The sequence below is a fragment of the Palaemon carinicauda genome, chromosome 3 (assembly GCF_036898095.1).
Source record: "Palaemon carinicauda isolate YSFRI2023 chromosome 3, ASM3689809v2, whole genome shotgun sequence".
Lineage (NCBI taxonomy): Eukaryota > Metazoa > Arthropoda > Malacostraca > Decapoda > Palaemonidae > Palaemon > Palaemon carinicauda.
The window spans coordinates 135995907-136023753 of record NC_090727.1 but is presented as its reverse complement, the minus strand read 5'-3'; the positions used below and the strand labels follow the sequence as shown (position 1 = coordinate 136023753).

Sequence of the window (27847 nt, the reverse complement as noted above, 5' to 3'; positions counted from 1 at the left end):
ACAGAGTACTAAAGTACCTTCACTTAAATCTCTTAAGAGATGAAGGCCAACTTTCCGGTCCTTCAGCAACCTCATCGGTTCCTAACAGACCACTCGGTGATGTGATGGACGACACACCACACATAACATAGACACTCACATCGACAAGCAAGAAGGAACTTGCTCGTAGCTTCTTCCCATCTAACACTATAAACGCTAAAGATAGGCCAAAGTCCATTCGGTACCACTATCAGCCCGCTTCATTCCAGACTAGAAGAACTTGCTCGCTGACAATCTGTGCACAGCATCTCAGATAAGGTATACCGAATGGACTTTGGATCGCCTTGTAGCAGACAAAGTCCCGACTTTACGAGGTCCTCCAACTAGGGATCTGTTCGCAACGCTCCTGAATCTCAGGCTGCCGTTGCTCCCCAGTCCTAGACCCCAATGCTCTGGCAACAACGGTGGGTACAACAATGACGTTTACGTCTTATCCCTGTTTTATCTGGAGAAGGGCACTCAAGAAGGCTAGAACATCGGTTAACCTCTCAAGGACTCTCCTAGCTTCGCTATGGCATTATGCAGAACGGTTTCCAAACCTTTTGCAGCTCCTGATAGTCTCTCCAAGAGAACCCTCTCCACATCACAGACAGCCCACTTCGACACCTACCACAAGCTATAGCTTTGCTATGATTGTACGCGTGGAGACTACCCAAAACCTCATTGCGAAAAGGTTGTCAAGATAGGAATTCCTCGGCATCAGTCTACCAGGCAGTATAACATCTTGTATGGTTGGTGTCATGTGAAAGTGTATGTCTCCACTCAATACCTCGATTCCAGCAATAGCGGAATCCTCGAGTATATTCAAGAGGAAAAGACCCCCTTTTCAGTTTTGACAGGTAAAGATGATCACTCGACCTTGATCCTTCACCTTCAAAGTGAAAGAAAGGGACACCCTCATTGATAGACTTTTCCTAACTCACACGGACTTACAACTTGCCTTTCCCCAGTCGGAATTGAGACCTTCATCTCGGAAGATGGTTCAAATTCTCCGATCCCTAAAGGGACCTCCTTGTGTTCCACTTCACAAGGCAACGAATTTTCTCCTGATTTGAGAACACAATGTTCCTACACACTCGGACAGCAACCTTACGAGTCAAGGAACTTCATTGTCTCTCTTTCGACATCGCCCATTTTTGAGAAGGGCGAAAGACAATGTTCAGTTTCATCCCTGAGTATGTCGCCAGACACAGTCTCCAGAGGTGATGGATCCTACGCAAGTCTCCACTCGGTAACGGACGATCCAGATCATCCGTTACTGTACCAAGGTTAAGGTATGAGACTTTACCTAAAGAAAACGGCAACAGCCCACCCTGGTCCGTTCTCTTGTCATCAGCACTGGGAAGAACTAGAGGAGGATCATCTCAACATGACGACTCACTGTGTCAGGGGCATAACTATGCCCCTGGTCCTTCTTAGCAGATTACTCTGTGACACAGGTTTTACAAGAAAGGATGTGAATGCTCCAGGTGACTTTCACAACCTTTCTCCTGCAAGGCGTGACCCACAGGAACTCGATACGATCTCTATTGGTGCGGTGGTGGCTGCACAACAGCTGGTTGTATACCTCAGGCTCCTTATTGGACAAGTAGCAGAAGGTTGAGGGCACTGTTACCCAGTTTTAGTCTGTGTGAATGAAAAGATTTGACTGGCTCTTATTCTTTTCTTCATCCTACCCTCTCGTGGGGAAAGCAGCATCCTGGGTTCTCTGCATAAGCTGACCTCAAACCACTGCAGGTAAACCGTGCTCCCTTGTGTACCTAGTATTAAGCTAATACTGTTGCGTCCCTATACCCTGGCGAGGTGGTATTGGGAAAGTCTTGGTTACATCAGGTTTTTCCTACATAGACTCTGAATAACTTTTCCTAGACAGTCACACTTCTGCATGTCTGAACACACAGCTTGCGTAGCAAGGTTTTAGCGAAGGCAGGGACAACTTATTTTTGAGTACTAACATACTCCGATAAGGAGCCCCCGGGAAAAGCCAAAAGCCAGATTGGCATGGACGTCCACCCTTCCTAATGGGTGAGTCATCCCTAATAAATAGCGTGGTTTGTATTCCAGTTACGGAACAAATGACAAATTCATAGCTAATTTGTATTTTTCCTAACTATACAAACCTTAGCTATTTATACAAACTTGCCCGCCATCCTTATCCCCCTTGAAGTCTTACCTCCAAGCAAAGTGGCTAAATCACAGGTGTGTGAACAGGAGTGGTAGCAAGCTCCCCCCTCCCCCTTCCCCCGCTAACTAGCGGTGTGGGTAGTTAACCCTCGCTAAATCTTAATGGCTCATCATTTCAGCTCTGCCAAAAGTATAACCCCTAATAAATAGCTAAGGTTTTTATACTTAGAAAAAATACAAATTATCTATGAATTTGTCATTTTTCAATTGCCTTTTAGCCCAAAAAGCCTTCGTTCTTTAAGAGTTTGCTGACTCTTGTGTAACACCAGTTACCTTATAGTGATTTTTATCTGATATCTTTGAGTGGATTTTCATTGATTTGTGTAATTTTTTTGTGTGACTTCACATCGTAAGAACAGAACTCGATCATAGCCTGAGGACCTCCTATACTCAGCATGAGGTACTCTGGGATTACTTCTACTTTACTGTGGCAATGTTGAATGCCCTCTAGTGTCACTTCCTAGTAATTTTACTCATACAGTATATGGAAATAAATTGACATTCTGTTAATTTCCATGACATTGCAGCACAATGCTTCTAAAACCTTGATTATGTTTTTTTTTTATAATATGTTGCTGTTCTCCCCATTATAATATCAAGATAAACAAGACATTTTGACCAATCGAGGAAGGAAGACTGTACTGATATCATTACTCTTGAAAAGTGACTAGAAGACTTTTTCAAACCAAAGGAAGAAGACTAAATTGAAAGAAATGATCAATTGTTACAAATGCCATTTTACTCTTACTGATAAATGGGATCGAGGGCAAAGGCTTTTAATTTCCTATAATGAATGCGCAGCTTTACTGAGCCATCCTTTTTCCTTACAGCAACAATTGGGGAAGCCCAAGGGGATTTACTTTCTTTGATATTCCCTTTTTCTCTACTAATTTCCCTTTCCACTTCCTCTTGAAATTAAATGTTGAACTTTAAGGGCCTTGACCTAATAGACCTTTGCTGCTCAGTTTTAGTACTAAGGGAAAATTGATCAATCCTGCTTCATCCCCAACTGCTATCACATATGCATAATTCCTAAAAAGATCATTAATTACATTATCATGTTCAGGTGGGCACTATTCCCAATCTTGCATCATCAAGCTATGGATGCATTTGTATGTGGAAGCTGGAGTGGTGACTCCCGTGATACTGTTATTTGCGAGCTCACACACCTCTAATTTGAACTCTGAATTGTCACCTAAAATGATCTTCACTTAAATTAATCAATGTTACATCTGTAGTGTACCCTTTCATTTCTTCCTAGTCTTCTTAACATCATGTCTGACTATTTGTCACCTTTTATTTCTTGCAGAACCTGTACCATCAAGATTTGTTACCTTTTTTTTTTTTCTCCCAAAATCTCGTAACATCACATCTGACTATTTGTAATAGGGTTTACATATACTGTTGTTCCCTCTGGAAGGGGGAAGAGTTTTACTCATCAGTACCCTTAGTGGCACGACTTCCTCTTTTTCTGGTATTGCAGCTACTTGCCTCTTGCCCCATGACAGCATACTGGTTCCAATATAGTCTGGTAAGAGAGCACTATCTCCCCAACAGATTGTGAAACCACAGACTCCTTGGTTCTGGCCTTCGGTAAGGGTGCTCCTTTGTTCGGTGAGTTGGTGAGAGCAATTCTTCTGGTGGTGACTGGGTCAGCGCAGATGCCCGCAGGTAAGTTTTTTCCAGCGACTTCAACTAGCCCACCTCTGATCCCACTCGAGACTATTGTTCCAGCAAAACTCTCCTCTCCTTCTCCTGACCCCAGGCGCAGGTCTTCTGTTCAGGGCTCATCTCAGGAACATCAGCCCCTGATGATTGTGTCATGTATTAGGGCCTAGATGTGCAACATACCTGGAGTTGCGGAAGCATTAGTACAGGATTTCTCCTAGTTGGGGATGACGCCCATGATGACAACCAAGAAGAAAAGAAGGCATACGCATCCTACGCCGCCTCCAGCAACACCCTTCATCCCTGTACAAGCCAGGGTTTGAGATCGCCTAGGGAGATCTCTATGACAAAATCCTATCAACTGTCTCCCTTGAGGTCGCCACCCCAGGACAGTGCGCTTCTTCAGTTGCAACGGAGCAACCTCCACGTGTCTTCACCCAAGAATACTTCCGAATCTTCCAGACGCAGGGACGATGCAAGACCTTCCCTGCTAGTAGAGTGCCTCCCCCCCCCAGGGAGAGTAAGGATTCCAAGACTGTCCCAAAGAACCGCTCGGCTAGAACATTGTCCCATCCTCAAGAAAGGTCCCACAGCTCTTCCATCCTTAGGAGAAGTCCCACAGCTCTTCCGCATTGGGGGCAACAACGATGATGAGAAAAGTTCCCACAACCTCCAGGGAAACCTCTGGGTGCTATAAAGACGACTACGACCCACCCCTGGCTCCTATGGGTGAGAGCTTGTGGGTGGATGAGAACCGGTACTCCGGGCACGATGACACTATCCAGGGCAGCGAGTCAAAGATATTTGGAGGCCAAATAGATGGAATCTAACCACCCGTGCTGGCCTGCGTGGGAGCCAGCAACGGCCTGGACGACCCTTCGCGGCTCCTCCAGACGGGAAAGAAATTGTTTTAGTCCATCTGTATGGCACCCAGAGACCCTCTAAGACCAGTGCAGCTTTGCCTGGTTGAGGGGGTTGAAAGGTGCCAGGAAGATGGCCTTCTCGCAGGTCAGCGTCTCTTTAAATTCTCTTCGAGCTAGCGACTACTCTAAGCTTTTACCTCCCCTTTTCATCCACCAGATGAGGTACTATGAGGCATCTGAAAAGAAGCTGTCGGCTTTACCTCCAGACCCAGTAATTGAAGCTTTGACGAGGGGCATTTCGTGCTAGAGACTTTTCAACCTTCCTGTCATCTTCACAGCGACCAACGCCCTAAACAAGGAAAAAGTCGCAAAGTTTGCCATGCAGGCAACTTTGTGGCACGATCTGTGATTAAACCGTAGGACACCTCCTCAGAATGGAGTATTAGTCTCAAAAGCGTCCAGAAAGCCAATGGTGACTTTTCTACTGTTAGGAATCAGAACCTTGGAGTACCTTGCCCACCAAGTGGTCAATTTGGGGGCCAACTTGATCCTCCGGCAAAGAGACTCGATAGTAAAAAAGTTCCATAGGCAAGTTCCTATGACCAAAGTGGCAAGGCTTAGAAACTCGACAATGTGGAGGGTCTATGACTGTTCATTGCAGAAGAGGTCAAGAGGGCTGTTGAGCACTTGAGGAAGTTGAGCCAGGACTCTCCGACTCTCCTTCAGAGGGCGGCGACCTGTAGATCCTACACTTTGGCTTCTCCACCAAGGAAACCTCAAACATCCAGGCTGCAAGGGAACAGTAGGAGTTCAGGCTTCCCCAAGGCATCTTCCAGCCTTTTCCTTCCCAAGAACAGTCGAAGGGAAGCAGGAGCAGCAGAGAGGAGGCAAAAAAGGTAGCGGTCGAGGCTGCTCCAACTAGGGAGGACAATCCTCCCACTTGTCCACCAGTGGGGACGATGCCTGCAATGCCAGTGGCAGAGGTGGCTGCAGTAGGTGGTTGAGGGCAGAGCAACTTGGAGAGTGGGCTCCTAGTGGCCTTTGAATTATCCAGTTGTCAACAAAGTCCTGACTTTGTGGGGTCAGTGAACAACAGACTCCCGCAGCGCTCTACTGTTCCCTGGTCCCAGATCCCCAGGCTCTCTGGCAAGATGCATTCCAACAATATTAGGACAACATCAACGTCTTTGCCTTTCCCCCGTTTTGCCTGATGAGAAGGATCCTCAACAAGGTAAGATCATCCTCCAATCTCGCAATGACCCTCATAGCTCCGCTATGGCATCTCTCGGAATGGTTGCCGGACCTTCTTCAGCAGCTGATGGAAGTCCTGAGAGAACTCCCTCCTTGACACGATCTACTCAGACAACCACACATGAACATCTACCACAAGATCGTAGAATCGCTAGTCTTCATGCTTGGAGGTTATCCAGCATCTCCTCACAGAGAGGTTTTTCACAACACATTGCGTAGATGGATTGTCTTCTGTGGTTGGTGTATTGGAAGGGGTATCTCTCCCCATGATGCCTCTATTCCAGCAATAGCAGAATTTCTTGTATACCTTCAAGGGGATAAGCTTCTCTCGGTCTTGGCAGTAAAAGGATATCGCTCATTCTTAAGCCTTGCCTTAATATTTCCTCTTTGTTGGAGTTCTCTCTCCTCATTTGGAGTCTTGAGCTTACTTGTCCTCAGTTGGAAGTTAGACCTCCTCCTTGGAATGTGGTTTGTGTCCTTTGGTCTCTGAAGGGAGCTCGTTTCAAACAATTACGCCAGGCATCAGATCTTCACTTGACACTGAAGGCAGCTTTCCTTCTCGCCTAGGCCTTGGCCAAGAGAGTAAGTGAACGCCATGGTCTTTCCCACGACGTCTTCCATTCAAGGGGATGGGGAGAGGTAATGCTCGGCTTCATCCCTGATTTTATCGACAAGACTCAAAATCCGGGAGTTTTGGATACTAGATTTTGCCCCATCCGGATTGAGAGTCTATAATGTAACCGATGGCCCGGATCAACAGCTACTTTTTCCAGTGAGGACCTCGAAATGCTATCTCAAAAAAAACTGCAGGAGCTCGCCCCCAAGTGAAAGCACTCTTTGTCAGGACAGGGAAGGTCAAGAGAAGGATCACCAAGAACACGATCTCAGCGTGGATTCGCAAGGTTATAACCCGTGCATTGAATCCTGATCCTTCTCTGCAGACAAGGAGACCTAGAACTCGCGACGTTAGGGGTATAAGTACGTTCCTAGCGTTTAAGAAGAACTACTCTGTGACGCAGGTCATTCAGGCGGATGTGTGGAAGCGCCATACAACCTTCACTACCCACTACCTGCCTTTCGTGACCCACAGAAACATGGAGACGCTCTCCATTGGTCCTGTGGTGGCAGCACAACAAGTGCTTTAAACCCCTCAAGTTCCTTGATGGACAAGTAGCAGATGGTAGAGGGGCAGAGGTTATTCGGAGTTAAGTCTGGGGTGAATGATAGGAACGACTGGCTCTTATCTTTCATCTTCCCCTCTCTTGTAGAACAGCACCTGCGGTACTCTGCAAGCTGGCCTCCTCTGTCTGCAGGTATTAACACATTTCCTTTGTGTAACATGGTATAGAAATATTTACTTGTTGTGTCCTCATACCTCCTGGGGAGGTGGGATTGGGTAAAGTCTATGGTTGGTTCAAAGAATCCTACGATTCTGGAATTCTTACCTAGAAAAATCACATGGATTTCTCAGGCCTCTAAAGCGTGCTATTGCACAGAATTTTAACTAGGTGTAAAGTTATTGCTCCATGTGTGCGTAGGTTGTGAGGGAACCCTGGGTTAAAAGCCAGCCAGTTGGTTTGGACTTCCACCCACCTTAGGGATGAGTCTTCCCTAGTAAAGAGCAAAAGGGTTTGCATTTAGTGTTGGAATAAATGCCATTTTCAAGTAATTTGTATTTTTTCTAACGATACAAGCCTTAAGCTCTTTATGCAAATTTTGCCTGCCATCACCACCTATCCCCCTGCAAGTGAGGCAGACAGGCAGTGTGTGTGTATGTGTTTGTGTGTGTGTGTGTCTGTCTAGTCTTCCAGCTTTGCTGAAGTATTTACCTTAATAAAGAGCTCAAGATTCGGGCAAATACAAATTACTTTAATTTTTTTTTTTTTCACTGAAGACTTTTATTATGAAATTTATCAAATTTACAAAGATCAATTATACTTATTACTAGATAGTGCATTGCCTCAGGTTAACTACAATTCTTAATGCTTAGCAGGTTGCTTAAAAGATCTGGTTATTTGACAGCTGGATGACAGTAAGCTTACTGCACAGCACTATGTATTATGTTCCTGATTTGAATATAAGAACAACTTAAAGGTATTGTTACTTTGTTTATATTTTCTTTATTAACTGTACCCACTTTTTCAGGAATCACAGAAAAATATACTACCTTGCATCACAAAAATTATCAAATGGGACAAACTCCAGCATGAAATTAATAAAAGCATCCCAAATGGCCAATTGGATTTAGTTTTCAAGAAATATTGCGGGTAAGAATAATTTTCTTATGTTCAAAATTCCTTGTCTGCAGAATTAGTGTAGCTAATGCCTTTAGCTTTTGCAGATGTAGTGAAGGTTTTTCTTACAAACTTACTTCATCAGCCATATTGCCTTTCCCAAAATCAGAAACCAGTTTTCGCTTCTCATTTATTGAATTTCAAACCTGCTAAAATAGGCAGTCTTTGTGTTAAAATAAAATTACCGAACCAATCTTTCTAATCTCATAGTAGCAGTAGTACAGACATTTAAAAGCTCAGAAATTTCTTTAAATTTTACTCTTAGCATCCAGCTTTTCAGTCCTAACATGCATATATAATTCTCAACTCTATTGCATGTCATCACATTCAAGAGTCCAAAAAAACAGTAATCTTTACCTTTGTATCACATTCTGTAGTCACAGGAAACTAGTTTCGTCATGGAAGGGTTTTCAAAAAAAATGTAGAATAAGATTCCTTGTTACATTTTTATTACTTAAATAGGGAATATTTATCAGGACAAGTACACTTTCATTAATTTTATTTTGATACATAGATTGTTGTTATAAGATTAACAGAATTTTTTAATGAAATAAATTACTTCAATGCCCAACATTCATTGTGCTTTAGATTTTGTAATTGCATTTGGTTGACAAACCCAATATTACAGGACTATTATTATTATTATTGTTATTATTATTATTATTATTATTATTGTTGTTACTACTACTACTACTAGCCAAGCTACAACCCTAGTTGGAAAAGTAAGATGCTACAAGTCCAAGGGCTCCAACTGCAAAAAATAGCCCAGTGAGGAAAGGAAATAAATAAACAATGAGAAAAAATGCACAATAGATTATTCTAAAAACGGTAACAAGATCAAAACAGATTTGTCATATATAAACTATAAAAAGAATTGTCAGCCTGATCAACATAAAAACATTTGCTATAAGTTTGAACTTTTGAAGTTCTACTGATTCAACTACCTGATTAGGAAGATCATTCCAGAACTTGGTCACAGCTGGAATAAAACTTTTAGAATACTGTGTAGTATTGAGCCTCATGATGGAGAAGGCCTAACTATTAGAATTAACTGCATGACTAGTATTACGAACAGGATGGAACTGTCCAGGAAGATCTGAATGTAAAGGATGGTCAGAATTATGAAAAATCTTATGCAACATGCACAATGAACTAATTGAATCATGGTGCCAAAGATTAATATTTAGATCAGGAATAAGAAATTTAATAGATTCAAGTTTCTGTCCAACAAATTAAGATGAGAATCAGCAGCTGAAGACCAGACAGGAGATCAATACTTGAAACAAGGTAAAATGAAAGAATTTAAAACACTTCAGAATAGATTGATCACCCAAAATCTTAAAAGACTTTCTCAATAAGCCATTTTTTGTGCAATTGAAGACAACGCAGACCTAATGTGTTTCTCAAAAGTAAATTTGCTGTCAAGAATCACACCTAAAATTTTTAAGAGTCATACAAAGTTGAAGAAACATTATCAATGCTGAGATCCAGATGTTGAGGAGCCACTGTCTTTGACCTACTTACAATCATACTTTAAGTTTTGTTAGGATTCAACTTCATACCCCATTATTAGTACCATGCACTAATTTTAGCTAGATCTCTATTAAGCGATTCAGCAACCCCAGATCTACGTTCAGGAGATGGAATTAAAGCAAAGAGAGTATCATCATCTCCATATGCAACAAGCTTGTTTTCTAGGCCAAACCACATGTCATGTGTATATCGTCGTCGTCGGCGCCCACTCGTGTCCGAGTATTGGGTTCTGTCGTTAGCCATCAGCCTCCTATCTATGGGGTGGGTGCTTATGCCTGATGTGGCTGTTAAGTCCTAGTCTGTGGTGGAAGAGTCGCGGACAGTGTTCACAAGGGAGGGTAGGTGGTGGGCGGGGCTGTTTTAATCGCTCTCTCCTTCTTCTCCTCCTAGCCTCCTCATTTTGTCTCCTCCTCTCCTCGAAGTCCACGGTGCCATGGTGTACTGTACTCCTCCAGGTTTTCCTGTCCCTGGCTGTTTCTTCCCATGAGGAAGGATCGATGTCAGTTAGAGCCAGGGTGCGCTTTAGTTGATCTTTATAGCGCATTTTCAGGGCTCCTCGTGGTCTGGTGCCCTGGGCCAGTTCTCCGTAGAATATTTTCTTTGGGAGCCTAGATGGCTCCATCCTATGCACGTGTCCTATCCAGCGGAGGCGGTGGTGGATGATGGTGGCCTCCACGCTGGACAGCGAGGCACGTTCTAAGACTTCAATGTTGGTGGTGTGGCTCTCCCAGGGGATTTTCAAGATCTGCCTCAGTTTCATTTGTTGGAAGCGTTCTAAGTTTTTAAGATCGTTACTATATAGCGTCCATGTTTCACATGCATACAGGAGCGTGGAGAGGACTACTGCCCTGAACACCATTATTTTGGTGGTCATTGTCAGTGCGTGGTTGTTAAATACGCGGCGGTTGAGTCGGCCAAAGGCAGAGTGGGCTGCCCTGATCCTGTTCTCCACGTCCTTTTTGCTTGTGGGAGCTGATGTTAGGATGCTCCCTAGGTAGGAGAACTGGTCCACCTGTTCTAACGGTTGGTCATTCACTGTGGTATTGAAGTTGGGGAGCATCAGTCCTGGTGGATGTTGGACGAGGGTCTTGGTTTTGTCTGAGTTGACTTGCATCCCAAAGCGTTCGTAGGCAGAGTTGTATGCATCAGCTAACGACTGCAGGTCCTCTGCCGTCTGACCTGGGGTGGCATTGTCGTCAGCATACTGCAGTTCTCGCACTGCACACAAGGTGGTCTTGGTTCTGGCGCGGAGTCTAGCGAGGTTGAAAGCGCCTCCATCCATGCGGAAACGTAGGTCGACTGAGGGTGTGTCTGGGGGAATCTCGTTGAGCATTGCTGCGGTGTATAGCGAGAAACACGTCGGGGCCAGAACACAGCCCTGCTTCAGGCCGCCGTTGATGGGGAATGGGTCTGAAAGAGAGTTCTGGTGGCAGACTCTCCCAACCATTCCGTCATGGAGGGCACGCACCAGCTTGACAAAATCGGGTGGGCAGCCATATCTTTTGAGGACAGCCCACATGGCAGGTCGAGGTACTTTGTCGAAGGCCTTTTTCAAATCCCAGAAGATGAACATTATGGGCTGTTGTTGTTCGAGGCTCTTCTCTTGTAGTTGTCGCGCACAGAAGATCATGTCTATGGTCCCGCGGGAAGGTCGAAAGCCGCACTGGGACTCTGGCAAGACGTCTTCTGCGAGAATAAGGAGGCGGTCAAGGAGAATCCGAGCGAAAATCTTACTCGCGATGCTTAGTAGTGATATTCCCCGGTAGTTGTTACAGTTCTCCCTGTCTCCCTTCTTGAAGATGGTAGTGATGTTTGCATCGCGGAAGTCACTGGGGGGGGTCTTGGTCTCCCATATTTTCAGTATAAGGAGCATCAAACGGTTCCTCAAGCCGGGGCCACCGTGAGTGAGGAGCTCCAACGGGATGTTGTCTGGCCCTGGGGCTTTGCCGGGCTTCATGCGCTGCAGGGCCTTGTTGAAGTCATGGATGGAGGGTGGTAGTGCCATCCAGTGACGGACGGGATGCTGCGGGGTCATTCGCAGGAGATCGTCTGGGGTGTCTGCTTGGTCATTGAGGAGGTTCTCAAAGTGAGACCTCCACCTGGCCAGGATGCCCTCGCTGTCGGTGATGGTCGTGGCCCCATCCGCGTCCTTCAGGCTGCCCACTGATGACCGTGTGGGACCGAATATTTCTTTTGTTGCTGCATAGAAGCTGCGCAGGTCACGTTGGTCAGCGAAACTCTGTATTTCTGCAGCTTTTCTTTGCAACCAGGTGTTCTGGGCTTCACGGATACCTCTTTGGCAACCAGCTTCAGCCACCTTGTGAGCACATTTGTTAGCTGCTGTTGGTTGGTTTTCTAAAGTCAGGCGTGCTTGTCGTTTGGTTTCAATGAGAAGAGAGATGGTAGCATCATTCTCATCAAACCAATCCTGCCGTTTCTTGGTGGTGAAGCCTAGTGTTTCCTCCGCGGCACGGGCCATGGCGTTTCTGAGGGTGGTCCAGTGGTGCTCGACAGTGGCCTGACCCACAGGGTCTGCGAGGTATTGTTCGCAGGCCTCCTTGTAGTTCTGTGCCACCTGTGGGTTGCGGAGCTTACTACAATCAAAGCGTTGGTGTGGTACGCTGTCAGGTGCCCTTCTGGGTGGTCGTAGGGTCGTCACGGAGAGTCGGGAGATGAGGAGTCTGTGGTCCGTCCAGCAGTCGTCCGCTCCGGGCATGGATCGGGTGATGCGGATGTCTCCTCGGTCTCTGGCTCTGGTCAGGACGTAGTCCAGGGTGTGCCAGTGTTTAGACCGTGGGTGTCTCCATGTGGTCTTTTGTCGCTTTGGTAACTGGAAGATGGTGTTGGTTACCACAAGTTGGTGTTCTGCACACAGACCCAGTAGGAGTTGGCCATTGGCGTTGCAATTTCCAATGCCATGGCGGCCGATGATTCCCTCCCACAGGCGATGGTCTTTGCCTACTCGGGCATTAAAGTCGCCAAGCACAACGAGCTTGTCATTGGCGGGCACTGCCTGGATGGTGCGGTCGAGCTGGGTGTAGAAGGCAGCTTTGTTATCATCGGTTGAGGTCATAGTCGGGGCGTAGACAGAGATCAGGGTGAGATGTCTGTCCCGCGTGATGGGGATGCGGACAGTCATCAGGCGCTCACTGATGGCCTTGGGAGCGAGGTTGTGCTGCTGCACTAGCTGGGAACGGATGGCGAAGCCGACACCGTGGATGCGAGGCTCCTCTAGGGCCTTGCCTTTCCAGAAGATGGTGTAGCCTGTTCCAGCTTCCCTGATGTTGCCCTCTTCGGGTAGTCTGGTCTCGCTAAGAGCCGCCACATCAACATTGAAACGGGCTAGCTCCTTGCAGACGAGGGCTGTACGTCGTTCCGGGCGGTTGGTGTTCGTCACGTCTTGAAGGGTGCGGATGTTCCACGCACCTAAGGTTAATATTTTTTTCTTGTTATTTCGACCGCATTAGTGGGATGTCCACCAGCCGCGGTGAGCTGACCAGACGGGTTTGCCGTGTCCGATGTTTACCCCACCTTTTCTAGGGGCCTCCCCATGTGGGGTGGGCTGCGGTGTCCTCAATAGGCCAGCCCAGTCACGAGTCCAGCTGCCGAACTCTGGTGTCACGGCACCGTCACCAGAGAGCGACTGAATCTTAGACTCGCCGCCTGAGTGCAGTCGTGGGCTAAGGGCTTCCAGCTATCCAGGCCTGCCCCCTTCACCCACAGTGCTGTCGCCTCAGGGCTTGCTGGTGGTGGTGATGATGATGATGGTGAGAAAGAGATGAAGAAGGGTGGAGGAAACGACAGAATGCCAGTAGCTAGGTATATTGTTTTGGGTGGTCGTGGCTTTGCAACGGCCACGCACACACACTTGGCCCACATCATTTTCACCGCGGCTCAAGACATATGAGACAGGCGGCTTCTCCGATGTTGGTTGCATCGGGCTGCCGGGTTCTTGTTATGTCAAGGCCCGCCTTGTTGCCTGCCCGACAGGCATTGCCCTCTTCCGCCGGTGCTGGGAAGCTCCGCCGTTGGGGTCTTGTTTGGTTTGATTTTGGAGTTTTCCTTCTCCTAGCCTTTGCCTATCTTAAAATACTTTTCATACTATATACACATGAAAGAAACCGTTCTGGTATATAGTATGAAAAGTAATGGGTCAAGAACACTATCCTGTGGAACACCAGATATCACATTCCTATACTCACCATGGTGCCCATCAACAACAACTCTTTGAGATCTCTTACTTAAAAATTCAATAATAATGCTAAGGAATGACATACACACTCTCAACTGTTTGAGTTTGAAAACAAGGACCTCTTGATTAACATGGTCAAAGGCAGCACTAAAATCAAGGCCAATCATATGAACTTCCAGACCACATTCAAGGGATTTCTGTACTGCATTGGAGATTGTAAGAAGGCATCACATGCTCCAAGGCCTTTACTAAAACCATATTGCAAACTAGCGAATAGATGATTACCTTCAGCAAACCTATTAAGACATTTTGCTAGAAGACGCTCAAAAACTTTAGATATGGGAGATATGGAAATTGGGCCGTAATCAGTTGGACTTGAGCTACAACAAACACTTTTTCATAGTGGAGTAACATTACCAATTCTCCAAGTGCTAAATGCTCCTCCTCTTGCTAACTTGCTCAAAATAACATAACTTTGGAGCTAAGAAATCTGCAGTCGTTATAAAAAAACAAAGGAAAAATATCATTTGGGTCTACACCTCCATAAGCATCAAGGTCCATCAACAGAGCTTTAATTTCACAGATCGAGAAGTTAAACTAGTTAGTTTAGCCTTGGGAAAACAGGATTAAGGAAGTTCGAGTTCCTCGTTACTCTGTTTACTGTCAAACACATCAGCCAAAAGGGTTGCCTTTTCCTTTAGACAGTGAGTGACTGAGCCATCTGGTTCAAGTAGAGGAGGAACTGTTGCATCTACACCAAAGAGTGCAGATTTAAGGGTAGTCCACCACTCATGTTCCTGGTTTATACCAGAACGGTTTCTTTCATGGTTAAATTGTATTCCTTTTCAGTTGAAACATAAATTCTGAGCAAAAGCTCTAAGCTGAGTATAATTATTCCAGGTCAAATCTGATATGTTACCCTTCCAAATATGATAGGCCTCCTGCTTCTCCAAATAGGCACGTTTACAATCATCATTGAACCACGATTTGTCCTTCACTCGGTACCCAAGCACACGAGAAAGGATACGCCAACGAATATGTTTGATTAGATTCTCATTCAAAGGGACAACAGGATCAACATTACTATATAATTGTGACCAATTCAAGCCCAAAATATCATGCAAAATCCCATTCCAGTCTGCTTGAGATTTCATATAAATTTTTCATGAGTATGATACATTAGGGACAGGCTGCTCAGTCTTCACTACTAATGAAATGAAGGTATGATCAGATTTCCCGACTGGAGAACCAACCCTACTTGTTATAACGCCAGGGGAGTCTGTGTATAAGAGGTCCTAGCAGTTACCAGGCCTGTGAGTAGCTTCACTTATGATTTGCTCACAGCCTAATTCAGAGGCAAAGCCTAAAGCTCTTAAGAAGCCATGGCAATCAGTCGGAGAAACAGAACTTAACCACTCCCTGTGGTGAGCATTGAAATCACCATCGGAGACAAAAGATACTTTTCTTTTATCTTTTATCTTAGCCATAATGGTAAGAAGACAATCGAAGATAGAATCATCCATGTCAGGATTCCGGTAGATCAAACACAAATAGAAGTTGTTATGCCTGCCACAAACTTTTATTACCTAAATTTCATGACATCCACACTCATAGCAGGACTTATGAGAAGCAGGGTACTCAGTCCTATTATGCACCACCATTCCCCGGGCCCTAGGGATGGCATCACGTTTCAACATTATTGGATTCTTAAAACTAGTTTTAAGGAGCTCAGATGATTGCCTCATATTAGAAACCAAAGTTAATGAGCACAAAAGAATATCATACTGTCTGGATGCAAATGTAAGGCCTTGAATATTTGCATGAAGACACTTAATATTGCAGTAAAATAGATGACATTGACAAAATCTAGGACATGCTGTTCCCGGATTTTGCTCAATGTCTGCAGACAGCATAAGAATTAATGGTAATAAAAGAGAAATCATGCTTAAAAACTAGATTAACAAGAATTATAACAAAAACAATATGTACAGAAATATGAATAAATTGATTGATCAAACCCATAGACTATAGAAAAAAAGTTGGAAAAACTGGTCAACATGGAGAAGCCGATACACCATACAAGGCTAAATATCCTCCATGACCAGCCTCTTCTACTGAAGGGAGGACAGTAAGGATGGTTTTGAGAATTACAGTACAATAATTATCCCCTTGAGAGAAGAAGTGTTCGGTAATCTCAGTGTTGTCGGATGTATGAGGAAAGACGAGAATATGTAAAGAATAGGCTAGCCTTCATATCTTGTACTGTACCTCAAAAACTATGACTATAATTATTATTATTATTATTATTATTATTATTATTGCCACCTGAGCTATAACTCTAGCTGGAAAAGCAGGATGCTATAAGTCCATGGGCTCCAACAGGGAAAACTAGCCCAGTGAGGAAAGGAAACGAGGAAAGAAAAAAATGAACGAGAAGTAATGAACTGATAAAATAAAATATTTTAAGAACAGTAACAACATTAAATCAGATCTTAAAAACAAGAGGAAGAGAAGTAAGATAGAATAGAGTGCTCAAGTGTACCCTTAAGCTAAAGAACTCCACCCTAATACACTGGAAGACCATGGTACAGAAGCTATGGCACTACCCAAAACTAAAGAACAATGGATTGATTTTGGAGTGTCCTAGAAGAGCTGCTTACCATACCTGAAGTCTCTCTTCTACTCTTATCAAGAGGAAAGTAGCCACTGAACAATTACAGTGCAGTAGTTAACCCCTTCAGCAAAGAAGAGTTGTTTGGTAATCTCGGTGTTGTCAGGTGTATGAGGAGAGGAGAATGTGGAAAGAATAGGCCAGACTATTCGGTGTATGTGTTGGCAAAGGAAAAATTAGCTGTAACCAGAGAAATGGATCCAAAATATTACTGTCTGGCCAGTCAAAGGCCCCAGTAACACTCTAGCGGCAGTATCTCAGCTTTTGGCTGGTGCCCTGGGCAACCCAAATGGCCACTAGAGGCCTCCATTTATAAATTATCATTCTCATTTTGTCTCCAATAGAATACAGGAACCATTGGTATTTTGGAGTAAACAAAAATATTATAATATAGTCCAGAGAGTAGTTGTTAGGCAAAAAAAAGTCTGAACTTGCACCAATTCAAGTACAGAGGTCATTGGTGCTGGTACAAAGAAAGGGTATACCTCTTCAATGAAGCAATTATGAATTGTCTAAGAGTTTTGATAACCATTTTGTTCTGAGCACACTGTCGAGAATATCCACAATGAAGGATTCCTGTTAAATTCCCATGTGGTTATTTGAGAAGATCCCTCTCCGTGGGTAGGTTTCAAGGTAGTTGGTGTGCTAGGGCACCAGCCACCCATTGAGATACTACCACTAGAGAGTTATTGGGTCCTTTGACTTGCCAGACAATACTGTACTACATTGGATCCCTCTCTCTGGTAACGGCTCATTCTGTCTTTGCCTTCGCATACACCTAATAGTCTGGCATATTCTTTCCACATTCTCCTCTGTCCTCATACACCTGACAACTGAAATTACCAAATAATTTTTTACTCAAGAGGTTATCTACTTCACTGTAATTGTTCAGTGTTTACTTTCCTCTTGGTAAGGGTGGAGGAGTCTCTTTAGCTATGACAAGCAGTTCTTCCAGGAGGAGGACACTCCAAAATCAAACCATTGTTCTCTGGTCTTGGGTAGTACCATAGCCTCTGTACCATGGCCTTTTTTAAGTTTTTATAGTATATATATGAAGAATCTAATTGTTCTGTGTCTGAAATGCAAACCAATGCTATTTATTGGGGGTATTACTTGCGCTGAACCTGAAAGGACAACCCATTAGAAATTAGCGAGCTTTCACTATCCATCCTGCTAGTTAGTGGGGGTAGGGCGGTAGTTAGCTACCCCTTCACCCACAGACCTGTGACTATGCTCCACTTTGGTTTTGGCTCAGATGGAGAAGGGTTGTTGCCGCTCTTCCTTCTCTCCATTTTTTTGGACTGCCATTATTAACCGGTTTTTGCCTTTTCCTTTTTCAGTGTGTTGTGTGTCTGCTGAGATCTTCCACTGGCCATGCGTACCTACCCTGGTTTGGAGGGCTGCACCTGTGGTAAATTCATGTCCTTGGTGGATATGGATCTTCACAGCCTTTGTCCCATCTGCAGAGGTAAACGCTGCGACGAAACTAACAAGTGTAACGAGTGCCGGAAGTGGTCTGCCTCCCAGTTGGAAAAGTTTGGGCCTAGGCGGACGAAGTCTCAAGTGGGATTCTTTCCCTTCGAAGGCCGCTTCGAAGCTGAAGAAACTCAAGGCTTCTTCCTTCACTTCCCGACCTTCCTCCAAAGCTCATTCTCGAACGGCTTCCTCCCGGGGCCAACGAGTAGGAGCGTGGGTCGTTTAACCCCTGGTCAACCTTGGTTCTCGAGAGATGTTGCTGCCTCCCCAAGTGAGGTGGCCCCGACTCTCCCCCCTAATGAGGCCTTATCTCTTTCTCCTTTGTTACAGATTTTGTCTTCTTGGGTTTGCCCAGTTCTCCTTTCCAGGAGGCATTACTGAGGTTTCTGCACCGGGGTGCGGATCTATAGCGATCGTCAGCGTCAGATGTCGACCCCTTGACCTTAGTCTACGTAGTAGTTTTGAAGGTCTCGTCTGCTCCCTGCCAGTGGATCCTGTGGCTGCGTCTTATGCTTCATCTGCCGCTGTCACCGAGGTCTGCGCTTCATCCTCTGACGAACATTCTTTTGGGGGGGAGAGCAAAGTCCGAGGCATGTCTCCTGCAGTAAGTCCAAGGCATGTCTCTTGCGAGTGTTCCCCTTTCTAGTGAAGGGGCAGTCATAGAGACTTCTCGTCAGAGGCCTGCTGACGGTCAGCTTGCTGATCTAACGGTTGCTGTTCATCGTCGTGTGGGTACCAGAAGACCTCACCGTGTTCGTCCTCCTCTTTGCCTTCAGGGTGCTGCTCCTCCGTTGGTGAAGCATTACCTCTTCACATCTTCACCTCTGTAGTCTTCCTCTTCGGAGGACCCTGCCCAGCCTGCCTCTTCTGGTTCCCGACCCTTGCTTTCTTCTCCAGCCTCGGTTTCTCATCAACAAACTTTGGTTTGTTCATCTCCTGCAAGGGACCGATCACGATCTCCTCCAGAGAATGTCTACTTACAAGGGTCACATTTCTCTGCCGGAGCTTCCAACAGCAGTTCAACTGCAGCATTCTCCGTCTCGTCAGGCACCTGCTTGACGTTCACCTGCTCATCAGGTCCGCCATCGACCTGCAGCTCATGAATCAACCACTCATCTGACAGTTCGTAAATCGCCTGTCCATCGTGAACCGAATGCTCGTGAACCGCCCACTCGTTCGACAACTCGTAAATCGCCGACTACTGGGGAACCGCTTGTAGCTCATGAATCGCTTGCTCAGTCATCATCTCTGTAATCGCCTGTTTATCAGCGTTCGGACCGCCTCTACATTGGTCTCCTACCTGACAGCGTTCTCCCAAGCGTGAAGCACCTGCTCAGCGTTCACACATCTCGTAAACCATCGCCTTCTTATTAATCGCCGACTCACCGTACAAGAAGTCAATTTTTAGCTGTTGACCGGAGCATTTCTTCCACCAAACGCAAGCCCCATTCACTTTGGCGACCAAAGCGTCGATCACTGTTAAAGCGTAATCGTTCAACGGTGCGTGAATCGTCAGTCCACCGTCCGCCTTCTCGTCTAGTGATTCGTGAATTGTCGACCCACCTCCCGTCCTCTCATCCAGCGGCAGGGCTCACTGACGCTTAAACGCTCTCTTGCTCAACAATTGTCATCGATTCATCAGCGTCAGGCTTCACCTCAGCGATCGCCAACACTTTCACGCCAGGAGATTCCACAAAGTTCACCAACGTGTCAGCGGATGTCACTCACTCAGCATATGACCGCAAAGGTGAGTTTCCATCTTTATCCAAGCGAGGATCGCCAGCTGCAGCCACCAAAGACGGTGGTTGTGGCTTCAAAGAAAGGTAAGGTGGTCACCAACGGTTCACTGTCGCCCCATTCCCCTCCCTGCAAACGCATAACAGTGCGACCGCCAGGGAAAGAGGAATAGGGCAAGTTTCACGGGTTTAAGATCCCGAAACTTCCAGCGCCTAGGAAGGAACCGTCATCATCGGTGCCTAAGTCCTAATCATCAGGAATGAAGACTCCTTAGAAGGTCCCTTTGGCTTCTCTCCCATGAGGGGAACTGTTGAATAGTGCATCCATGAGTAAGTTTCCTTTCCGCTAGGCTATTTTTCCCTGTTGCAGCCTTTGGGCTTATAGCATCTTGCTTTTCCAACTAGGGTTGTAGCTTTGCTTCTAATGATAGTAATAATAATCTGACAGCAGAGGCCAGACGTTTGTGGACCATTCCCTTTGGAGTCGGAACAACACCGTAAGAGCCATAATCACACTTTGTTTAACGTCTAAAACTTGTTGATCATGCATCCATGCATCTGATCCTGAAAAAGGAAGGGAAAGAATAAATAGGTAGGTTTGACATATCTAGCAGTTTGGGGTCTACTACAATGAATACACTAATATAATAAAGATTAAAAGAAAAGTTATCAGTCTTGTTGAACACCACTAATTGTTTATGTATGAAGTTCTTTCCAGTAAGTCTGAAGCATGTTGCAACTGGGGTAGCATAATGTGCGTATTACATTTTATACTAAGATCACTATAAACACACTGGATATGTACAGGTTTTTTACATCACTTTATTACATCAAAACGAGTTTCAGCAGAAAAAAGACTGAAATGGGAGTGCACACGTGAGGAGACGATGCGAGACCGAGACCAAGTCAACGAGAGATGGGGTATTGTGCTTTGTAGAGAGGGAAACGACGTGAAGCCTACCAGGAGTAAAGGAGAACGATCGGTTTGATATCGTCAAGTAGTGAGAATACTCGTCATATCGCGAAAGGGCTATTTTTTATCTAATAGGTTATACTATACAGTTCTCTGTATGGTGAATGACTGAATCCTCGGAGATAGAACCCGCGAATAACTTTGGGACGAATGTCTATTTGTATCTAACAAGTTCCCTCAGTCTAGGTACATAGTTATCAAACACACTGCCGGTCAGAAGAAAATAGGGGTGCTGCCCTTCCTTTTCCCCCATTAGATGATTAGTCCTTTAAAGTCTGATAGATTGGAATTTCATATAAATCACTCCTACTATTTCTCTTCCTGTGGGAAAGACAGTGTTAGCCAATCCTTCACTGAGGAGGAAGAAAGATATGGCAAGATTGGACGCTAGCTTACTTTCTTCTCAGTTGTTCACGATTGCGAGCATCTAGGGAAATGCCATGACACATGCTCACAATTGCTCTTCTATTGACAAAAGCGAGCTCCTACAGGTGCACTATCTTGCCTATTCGTGTTCCCATTAGTGATACTAGGCATGCTACTAGGTGTTCTTGCACGCCTAAGAGAGCTCTGTTACACATGAGCAATCACACGTCGCAACCGTAAATGCTTGCCATCGGTCACGCACCATCTAACTTGCTTGCAAGCAATTGCATACCATCTCACTTGCTTGTGATCTAACGCGCACAATCTTACCTGCTTGTGATATATTTAACGCTCTCGCCTGCTTACGATCAATAGCACACCCTCTCGCCTGCTAGTACACAATTAATAGCACAACATCTCATCTCACCTGCTCACCAGAGCACTCTCCTATGGTAGTCCCTCCATTAGCACTCTCATTTTTATTTTTGGTCTTGGCAGGGGTTATTTGTGGTCACTCATCTAACTTAAAACAATCACTTGCTGGAGTACTCCTATCTGTTTATACACAACCTAGCTCAGTGGTTGTCTTGCAAGCTTCTGCTCTTGATGCACTCTCGCTCGTTTACTCCCGGATATACATGGGATAGATGATAGACATGCGCACTAATTCCACATGCCTTAAGCACAGTCAAATGACTGTTGCTGAATGCAGGGATAGTACTCCAGTGAGATTGACTTGGCTCTGGCATTAGATCCGTGTCCACATATATAATCACCAAGATGCATCTACTATGTTGAAAATTACAGATAGTCACCAATTGAGGTTGTCTACTGTTTGAGAGTACTGAACCATATTTGCAGCATTTTTCATCTAGGCAACCACATTCAGATCCAGTCTTCTAAAGATGATGCCCACTCAGAAGTGAGAGAGAACTCTTAATCACCCTTCTTGAAGGGATCCAATAGAAAGGGCTGTAGAGCAAGAATTTTAGCAGACTCCCCTAGGTCTTTTCTTAAGAGAGATCCTGATGATCCATCCTCTCGGTGGCCAGCTAGTAGGCGGAGGAGTTCCTTAGCAAAGGGTAAAATTTTGCCTGCAAGATCTTTTAGTTCTCTAAGTAGGGAAATTAGAGAAGTTTAATCCCTGTCCCTCTTTGGCACCTGCTGGGTATGGTTGCGTATGGTATTCAAAGAGGAAAACAAGGAGCAGTACAGTTTCTTTCCAGAAAGGAGTGGTCCCTCCCAGGCTGAGGACTCCACTAACTCTGTAGGAAGGTTGTTGCAAGCAGCCAATCCAGATTGTACCAAGTCCATGGTGGTGAAGTCCGAGTTTTTCTTCATACAGGTCCTGTCTCTGATTAGGAGGGTTAACAACCTTTGCGAAGTTCTTAGATAACTAATTAAGGGGAGGAAAGTAGTAATAGACAGACTCTGCCATGTTCCCCAGGTTTGAGATGATTACACAACTATTGGCTTGGAAAGATTCCCTGAAAGCGGCCCGGTCATCTACAATCCTGTCGCAGTCTTTCTTAGGTAGAGTTACTGTTATGCAACCCTGGGTTCTCATCCCTTTCCCCTGCCCCTGGATACTGCAGTCTTTACCCTGGCCCCATCCTTTTCAGCCGAGAAACTAGCCGCTCAACATATTACATCCATGGCTTTGGAAATCGTAGCCTCCTGGTTGGACCACTGAAGACAATCCAGTTGGGATTTGCTTCTCCATCTGGCAGCGTCTTTTAGGCTCCATCCAATAACCATAATTGGTCATCTTCTCCATCTAGGAAAGCTTCTAAATCAGCCCCAAGATCATAGACAAGTAGACAAGACCCCGGAACCATCACACCATTCAATAAACAAAATGTGTCGCCTAAGCCTTGTTGTTTGACATCCACATTACATTATGTAGCTGCTTCTGCACCTTGTACTTTTTGAAAGCTTGTTTATTCCGAGTGATACACCAGGAGAGGTATAATTTTGCAATTCTCGCTGTCATTCGCACAGAACATTAAGGTTAGACGGTCATCCATGGGCTTATGACTGGAAATTGTCTTCTCTTCTGCAGTAATGAAGCTTCTCCTAATGTCATCGCAGTTGAACGCTTGATTCGGCATGTAAGATTCAGAATCTTCTAACTTTTAAATTCAGAAATAAATGCCTCTGCTGCTTTGACATTTGAGCTTGAAGCCTCATCCTGTTGCAGAACAATATGGATACCTGTTCCTCCTGTGAAATTTTCAAATTAGTAACAGCTTACTTTGAATGTTCCTATTTCTTGGTCTGCTGATGTACCTGGCTCCTTTTTCATGAATGCACTAATGTTCTCTTTTTGTATCACCTGTTAACTGCTTCTCATTGATCCAGATAAGAAGCAAGTTCTCTATGTTATTAAGAACCTGGGGTCTTTGTTTCGTCAATGTAAGTGACCATTTTCCAGAGTCAATTCCTTTGATTTCTTCAGAATTGTACAAATTGTTGATCCACCTTGATCATGAACAATAGCAATTGCAATTCAATGAACGTGTGGTCTCAAGTTAATGAAAGAACCCTTCCAAAGATGCTTGCAAGATAACGTTAAGTAATGATGGTGCGAATACTGTGGAGAGAGTGAAAGGTTTGAGCAGAGTGGGTGTGTTGTGAGGTAAGATGAAACAAAATGAAGTAACTGTCCTGTGAACACTGCGTGGTTGGTATATGAGTTCTGCATGACTTTTCTGCGGATCGCATGCTAGTTCATTAGTACAGTAGTACTTATCCACAAAAGAAGTGTATACGGAGGGAAAATTTTGCTCAGAGGCTGATGAAATGCTTTAATAGATACAGTATTTCAATTTTCATTCTCATACAATATACCAATTTGCATGTATTCTGAGTTACTCGTAAATCGTGGTACAGTTGACTCTAGTTTATGAAAAAGTCCTCGTATGTCAAATTAGCGCATACGAAACAAATTTTTCCCTTAAAAATGCATTGTACAGTGAACCCTCGCTACTTCGCGGTTCGACAATCGCGGATTCACCACTTCGCGGGGTTTTTCCATAACCCATATATATATACATATCGCGGATTTTCCGGAAAATTCTAAAATACCGCGAAATCTGAAGACCCCCAAATACGATATTTTGTTACCTGTAATTCCATTAATACTGTAATTAGTAATATCTGCTCTTACTGATTGTTCATTGCATTACATATGATATATAATTCGGCACAGAAAGAAATAAAACACGAAAAGAGAATGTGATCATACGATAATTCAGTACGTAGTAAAATTAAATCGAACATGAAACGCAAATCAGATGCAGTCATACCATATTAGAATGGTGTGTACTGTAATGGATGTGCTTCTTTTCCATGAATCTTTTGTATGTATACGTACGTAGTACAGTACTGCATCCAATAATATTCTTTGTTGCAAAAATCACATTTCGAATAAGCGTACGAGAGAGAGAGAGAGAGAGAGAGAGAGAGAGGCGTAAAATAGCGTACGTAAAGTGTGTATTATTATTATTGTTATTATTATTATTGTTGTTGTTGTTAATAAAATTATTATTGTTATTATTATTATCATTATTATTATTATTATTACTGTACAGTATTATTATCATTATTTATTATTATTACGGTATTGTACTTAATCTACGTACGTTCAGTATGCGCGGGGCATCTTCTATGAGTAGGTAACCAACGCATCATAGTACTGTAAGACGGGTTGTGATTGGTTCAAGCGCTGATAGATGACGAATCAGAACTCAAGTTTTGTTATCTAGCCTGTGATTGGTGTTTTGCCTGCATCTTCTACCCGCAGCATCAAAGTTCTCGCGGGGCTGGATCGTTCACTTTCTCTTACCGCGTATCGCTGAGTAGACGTTCTTAAGTTTGTGAAGTTTAATCTGTGCTGTGTGCGACCTTTTTAAGTTGAACTTTTTGTTATAGTACTGTACGTAAATCCTACTGTAATGGCTCCCAAGCGTTCTGCTTCTACTAAGGCTGGTAGTGAGCCTAAACGCCACCGAAGGATGATGACGATAGCTGAGAAGGTTACGCTTCTCGACATGTTAAAAGATGGTAGAAGTTACGCGGCCGCCGGCCGCCATTTTGGCATCAACGAATCCACCGTTCGCTATATCAAAAAGGACGAGGCGAACATTAGAAAGACGGCTGCAATCACCTTTAGCAGATCAGCGAAGCGAGTCGTTACAACGCGTAATAAAACGATCGTACGCATGGAAGGTGCTTTAGCTGTGTGGATTGCCGACTGCCGGAAGAAGAACATAGCGTTGGATACGAACACCATCCAAACAAAGGCTTTGAGTTTATATGAGAATTTTGCTGCAAAGGAACCTAAAGACGACGACGGCAACCATGCTGAAGATGATGATGATGCAGATGATCCTCAACCAGGGACATCCACTGATTCCCAGCCTCAGAAACGTTTTTCCGCAAGCAAAGGATGGTTCGCGAAGTTTCAGAAACGCTTCGCCCTGAAAAGCGTTTCCCTGCATGGGGAGTCTGCTTCCGCTGACACTGCCGCTGCTGAAACTTACGTGAACCAGACGTTCAAGAATATTATCGCCGAAGGTGGATACAAGCCGGAACAAGTCTTTAATATGGATGAGACTGGCTTGTTTTGGAAGAGAATGCCGTCGCGAACTTTCTTGTTCAAAGAGGAAGCCAAAGCCTCTGGCTTTAAGGCATTCAAGGATCGCGTTACCCTCGTGATGTGTGGCAATGCTGCTGGATTTTTGTTAAAGCCGGGGCTTATTTATAAGTTGAAAAATCCTCGCGCTTTGAAAAATAAAAATAAGAATCTCCTTCCCGTGTACTGGATGCATAATCAAAAAGCATGGATTACGAAGATGCTGACCTCCAACTGGTTCCACCAGTGTTTTATCCCGCAAGTCAGTAAATATCTCTTAGAGAAGGGCTTGCCATTCAAGATCCTTCTCCTTATGGATAACGCTGGTGGACACGCAACTGACCTGTCGCATAAGGGCATTCAGGTTGAGTTCCTGCCACCCAACACCACGTCATTAATTCAACCGATGGACCAGGGGGTTATCAGGGCGTTCAAGGCCCTCTACACGAAGAATACCTTGGCGGACCTCGTTGCGTGTGTGGATGCTGCCCAAGATGACGAGGATGAAGATTTCAACTTGAAGGCGTACTGGCGGCAGTACACCATAGCCACGTGCCTGCAGAATATTCAGAAGGCACTTCAAGAGATGAAACCTGCAACCGTGAATGCGAGCTGGAAGAAGTTGTGGCCCGATATTGTTTACGACGACAAGGGATTTACTCCGTCGGAAATCCAACACTCTGCAATACGGAAATCTGTGCAGTTGGCTGCCATAATTGGAGGTGACGGGTTTGGCGACATGACGACTGAAGACGTCGACGAGTTGTTGGACTGCCATTCCCAGCCCCTAACTGACGCAGACCTCGAAGACCTGACGAAATCGGCAAGTGAGGAAGAGAGTGAAACCCAGGAAGAGACCCAAGAAAATGTCGAAGAAACGGGCTTAACATTAGAACGGCTTGCCAAGGCCTGCAACCACGCGAAGGAGTTGAAAGAAATGTTGCAAGAGTGGGACGAGGATATGGTTCGCTCGATGCAATTCTGCAACAAGGTTGATGACATAATGACTCCCTACAAAATGCTCTTGGATCGAAAAAAGAAGCAGCGGCAACAACTTCCGATCACAATGTTCTTCCAGCCTCGCAAAAAAGAGCCAGTTCCTCCTGCTAGTACGCCTTCGGAAGAAATTGAAGTTTCCCAGGAAGAAGTTGAAGAGGTGTCCCAGGAAAAGACACCTCCGTCTGAAGAGACGTAAAATACTATCATTGGCTGCACAGTAGAACACATCATCAGCTTCATCATCATCATTTCTACTGTGCAGCAAATTCATCGCCATCACCATTCAAGTTTTTCTTCAACTTCTTTCGTGGTGAGTACAGTAACAATCTTTATTTTTTACTTTAATATTCTTACTGCCTGTTTTATAGTTTAGTAATGTACGTACTGTATGCATTAAGTTAAAGGGAAGGTTTTAAAAGTCTACATGTTGTAACCTATCATATTTTTTTTGTTTAAAATTTACATTTACGTACGTAAAACAATCTCTCTCTCTCTCTCTCTCTCTCTCTCTCTCTCTCTCGTAAATTGTTTTCCTGCTTTGCTACGTACAATACTGTATAATTTATATTTGTAAGGTAACATATTTTGTAAATGCTTTTACTGTAAATACTGTATGTACTGTATCATTATTTATCACTATCATCATGCGCGTTAAATGCCTTGTTTGTTCTGAGCGTGGTTGTTTACTGAGCGTACACGCCGTCGTTTCAGGCGGCGTCATAAAGAAAAACATTTCATTTGGAAGTCCTAAGAAAAATACGTAAACTAAAACATTGGTAATAAACAAATCAACATACAGTACAGTACTGTATAATCAATATAATCGATGCAAAAACTAACCTATACATATATGTGTACTGTACACTAAATGAGTTTGTTTCTTCATTATGATCAGAGATGAACGTAAACAAAACATTGGTTGCCATTTTTTATCGTGCTTTTTAGGTGTTTAGGAAACGCATGATA

At 44.5% G+C, this 27847-nt stretch overlaps 1 protein-coding gene across 2 annotated transcripts in view; it reads left to right on the top strand.

The window, feature by feature from the left end:
* The window catches only part of LOC137638567 (27 kDa glycoprotein-like), a 193635-nt gene that overhangs the window by 144246 nt on the left and 21542 nt on the right, over window positions 1-27847 (top strand). For both annotated transcript variants that reach the window (XM_068370739.1, XM_068370738.1), the window contains exon 3: window positions 8151-8272. In XM_068370739.1, coding sequence (XP_068226840.1) covers window positions 8151-8272 — 122 coding nt within the window. The remainder of the gene's footprint in view (window positions 1-8150; window positions 8273-27847) is intronic.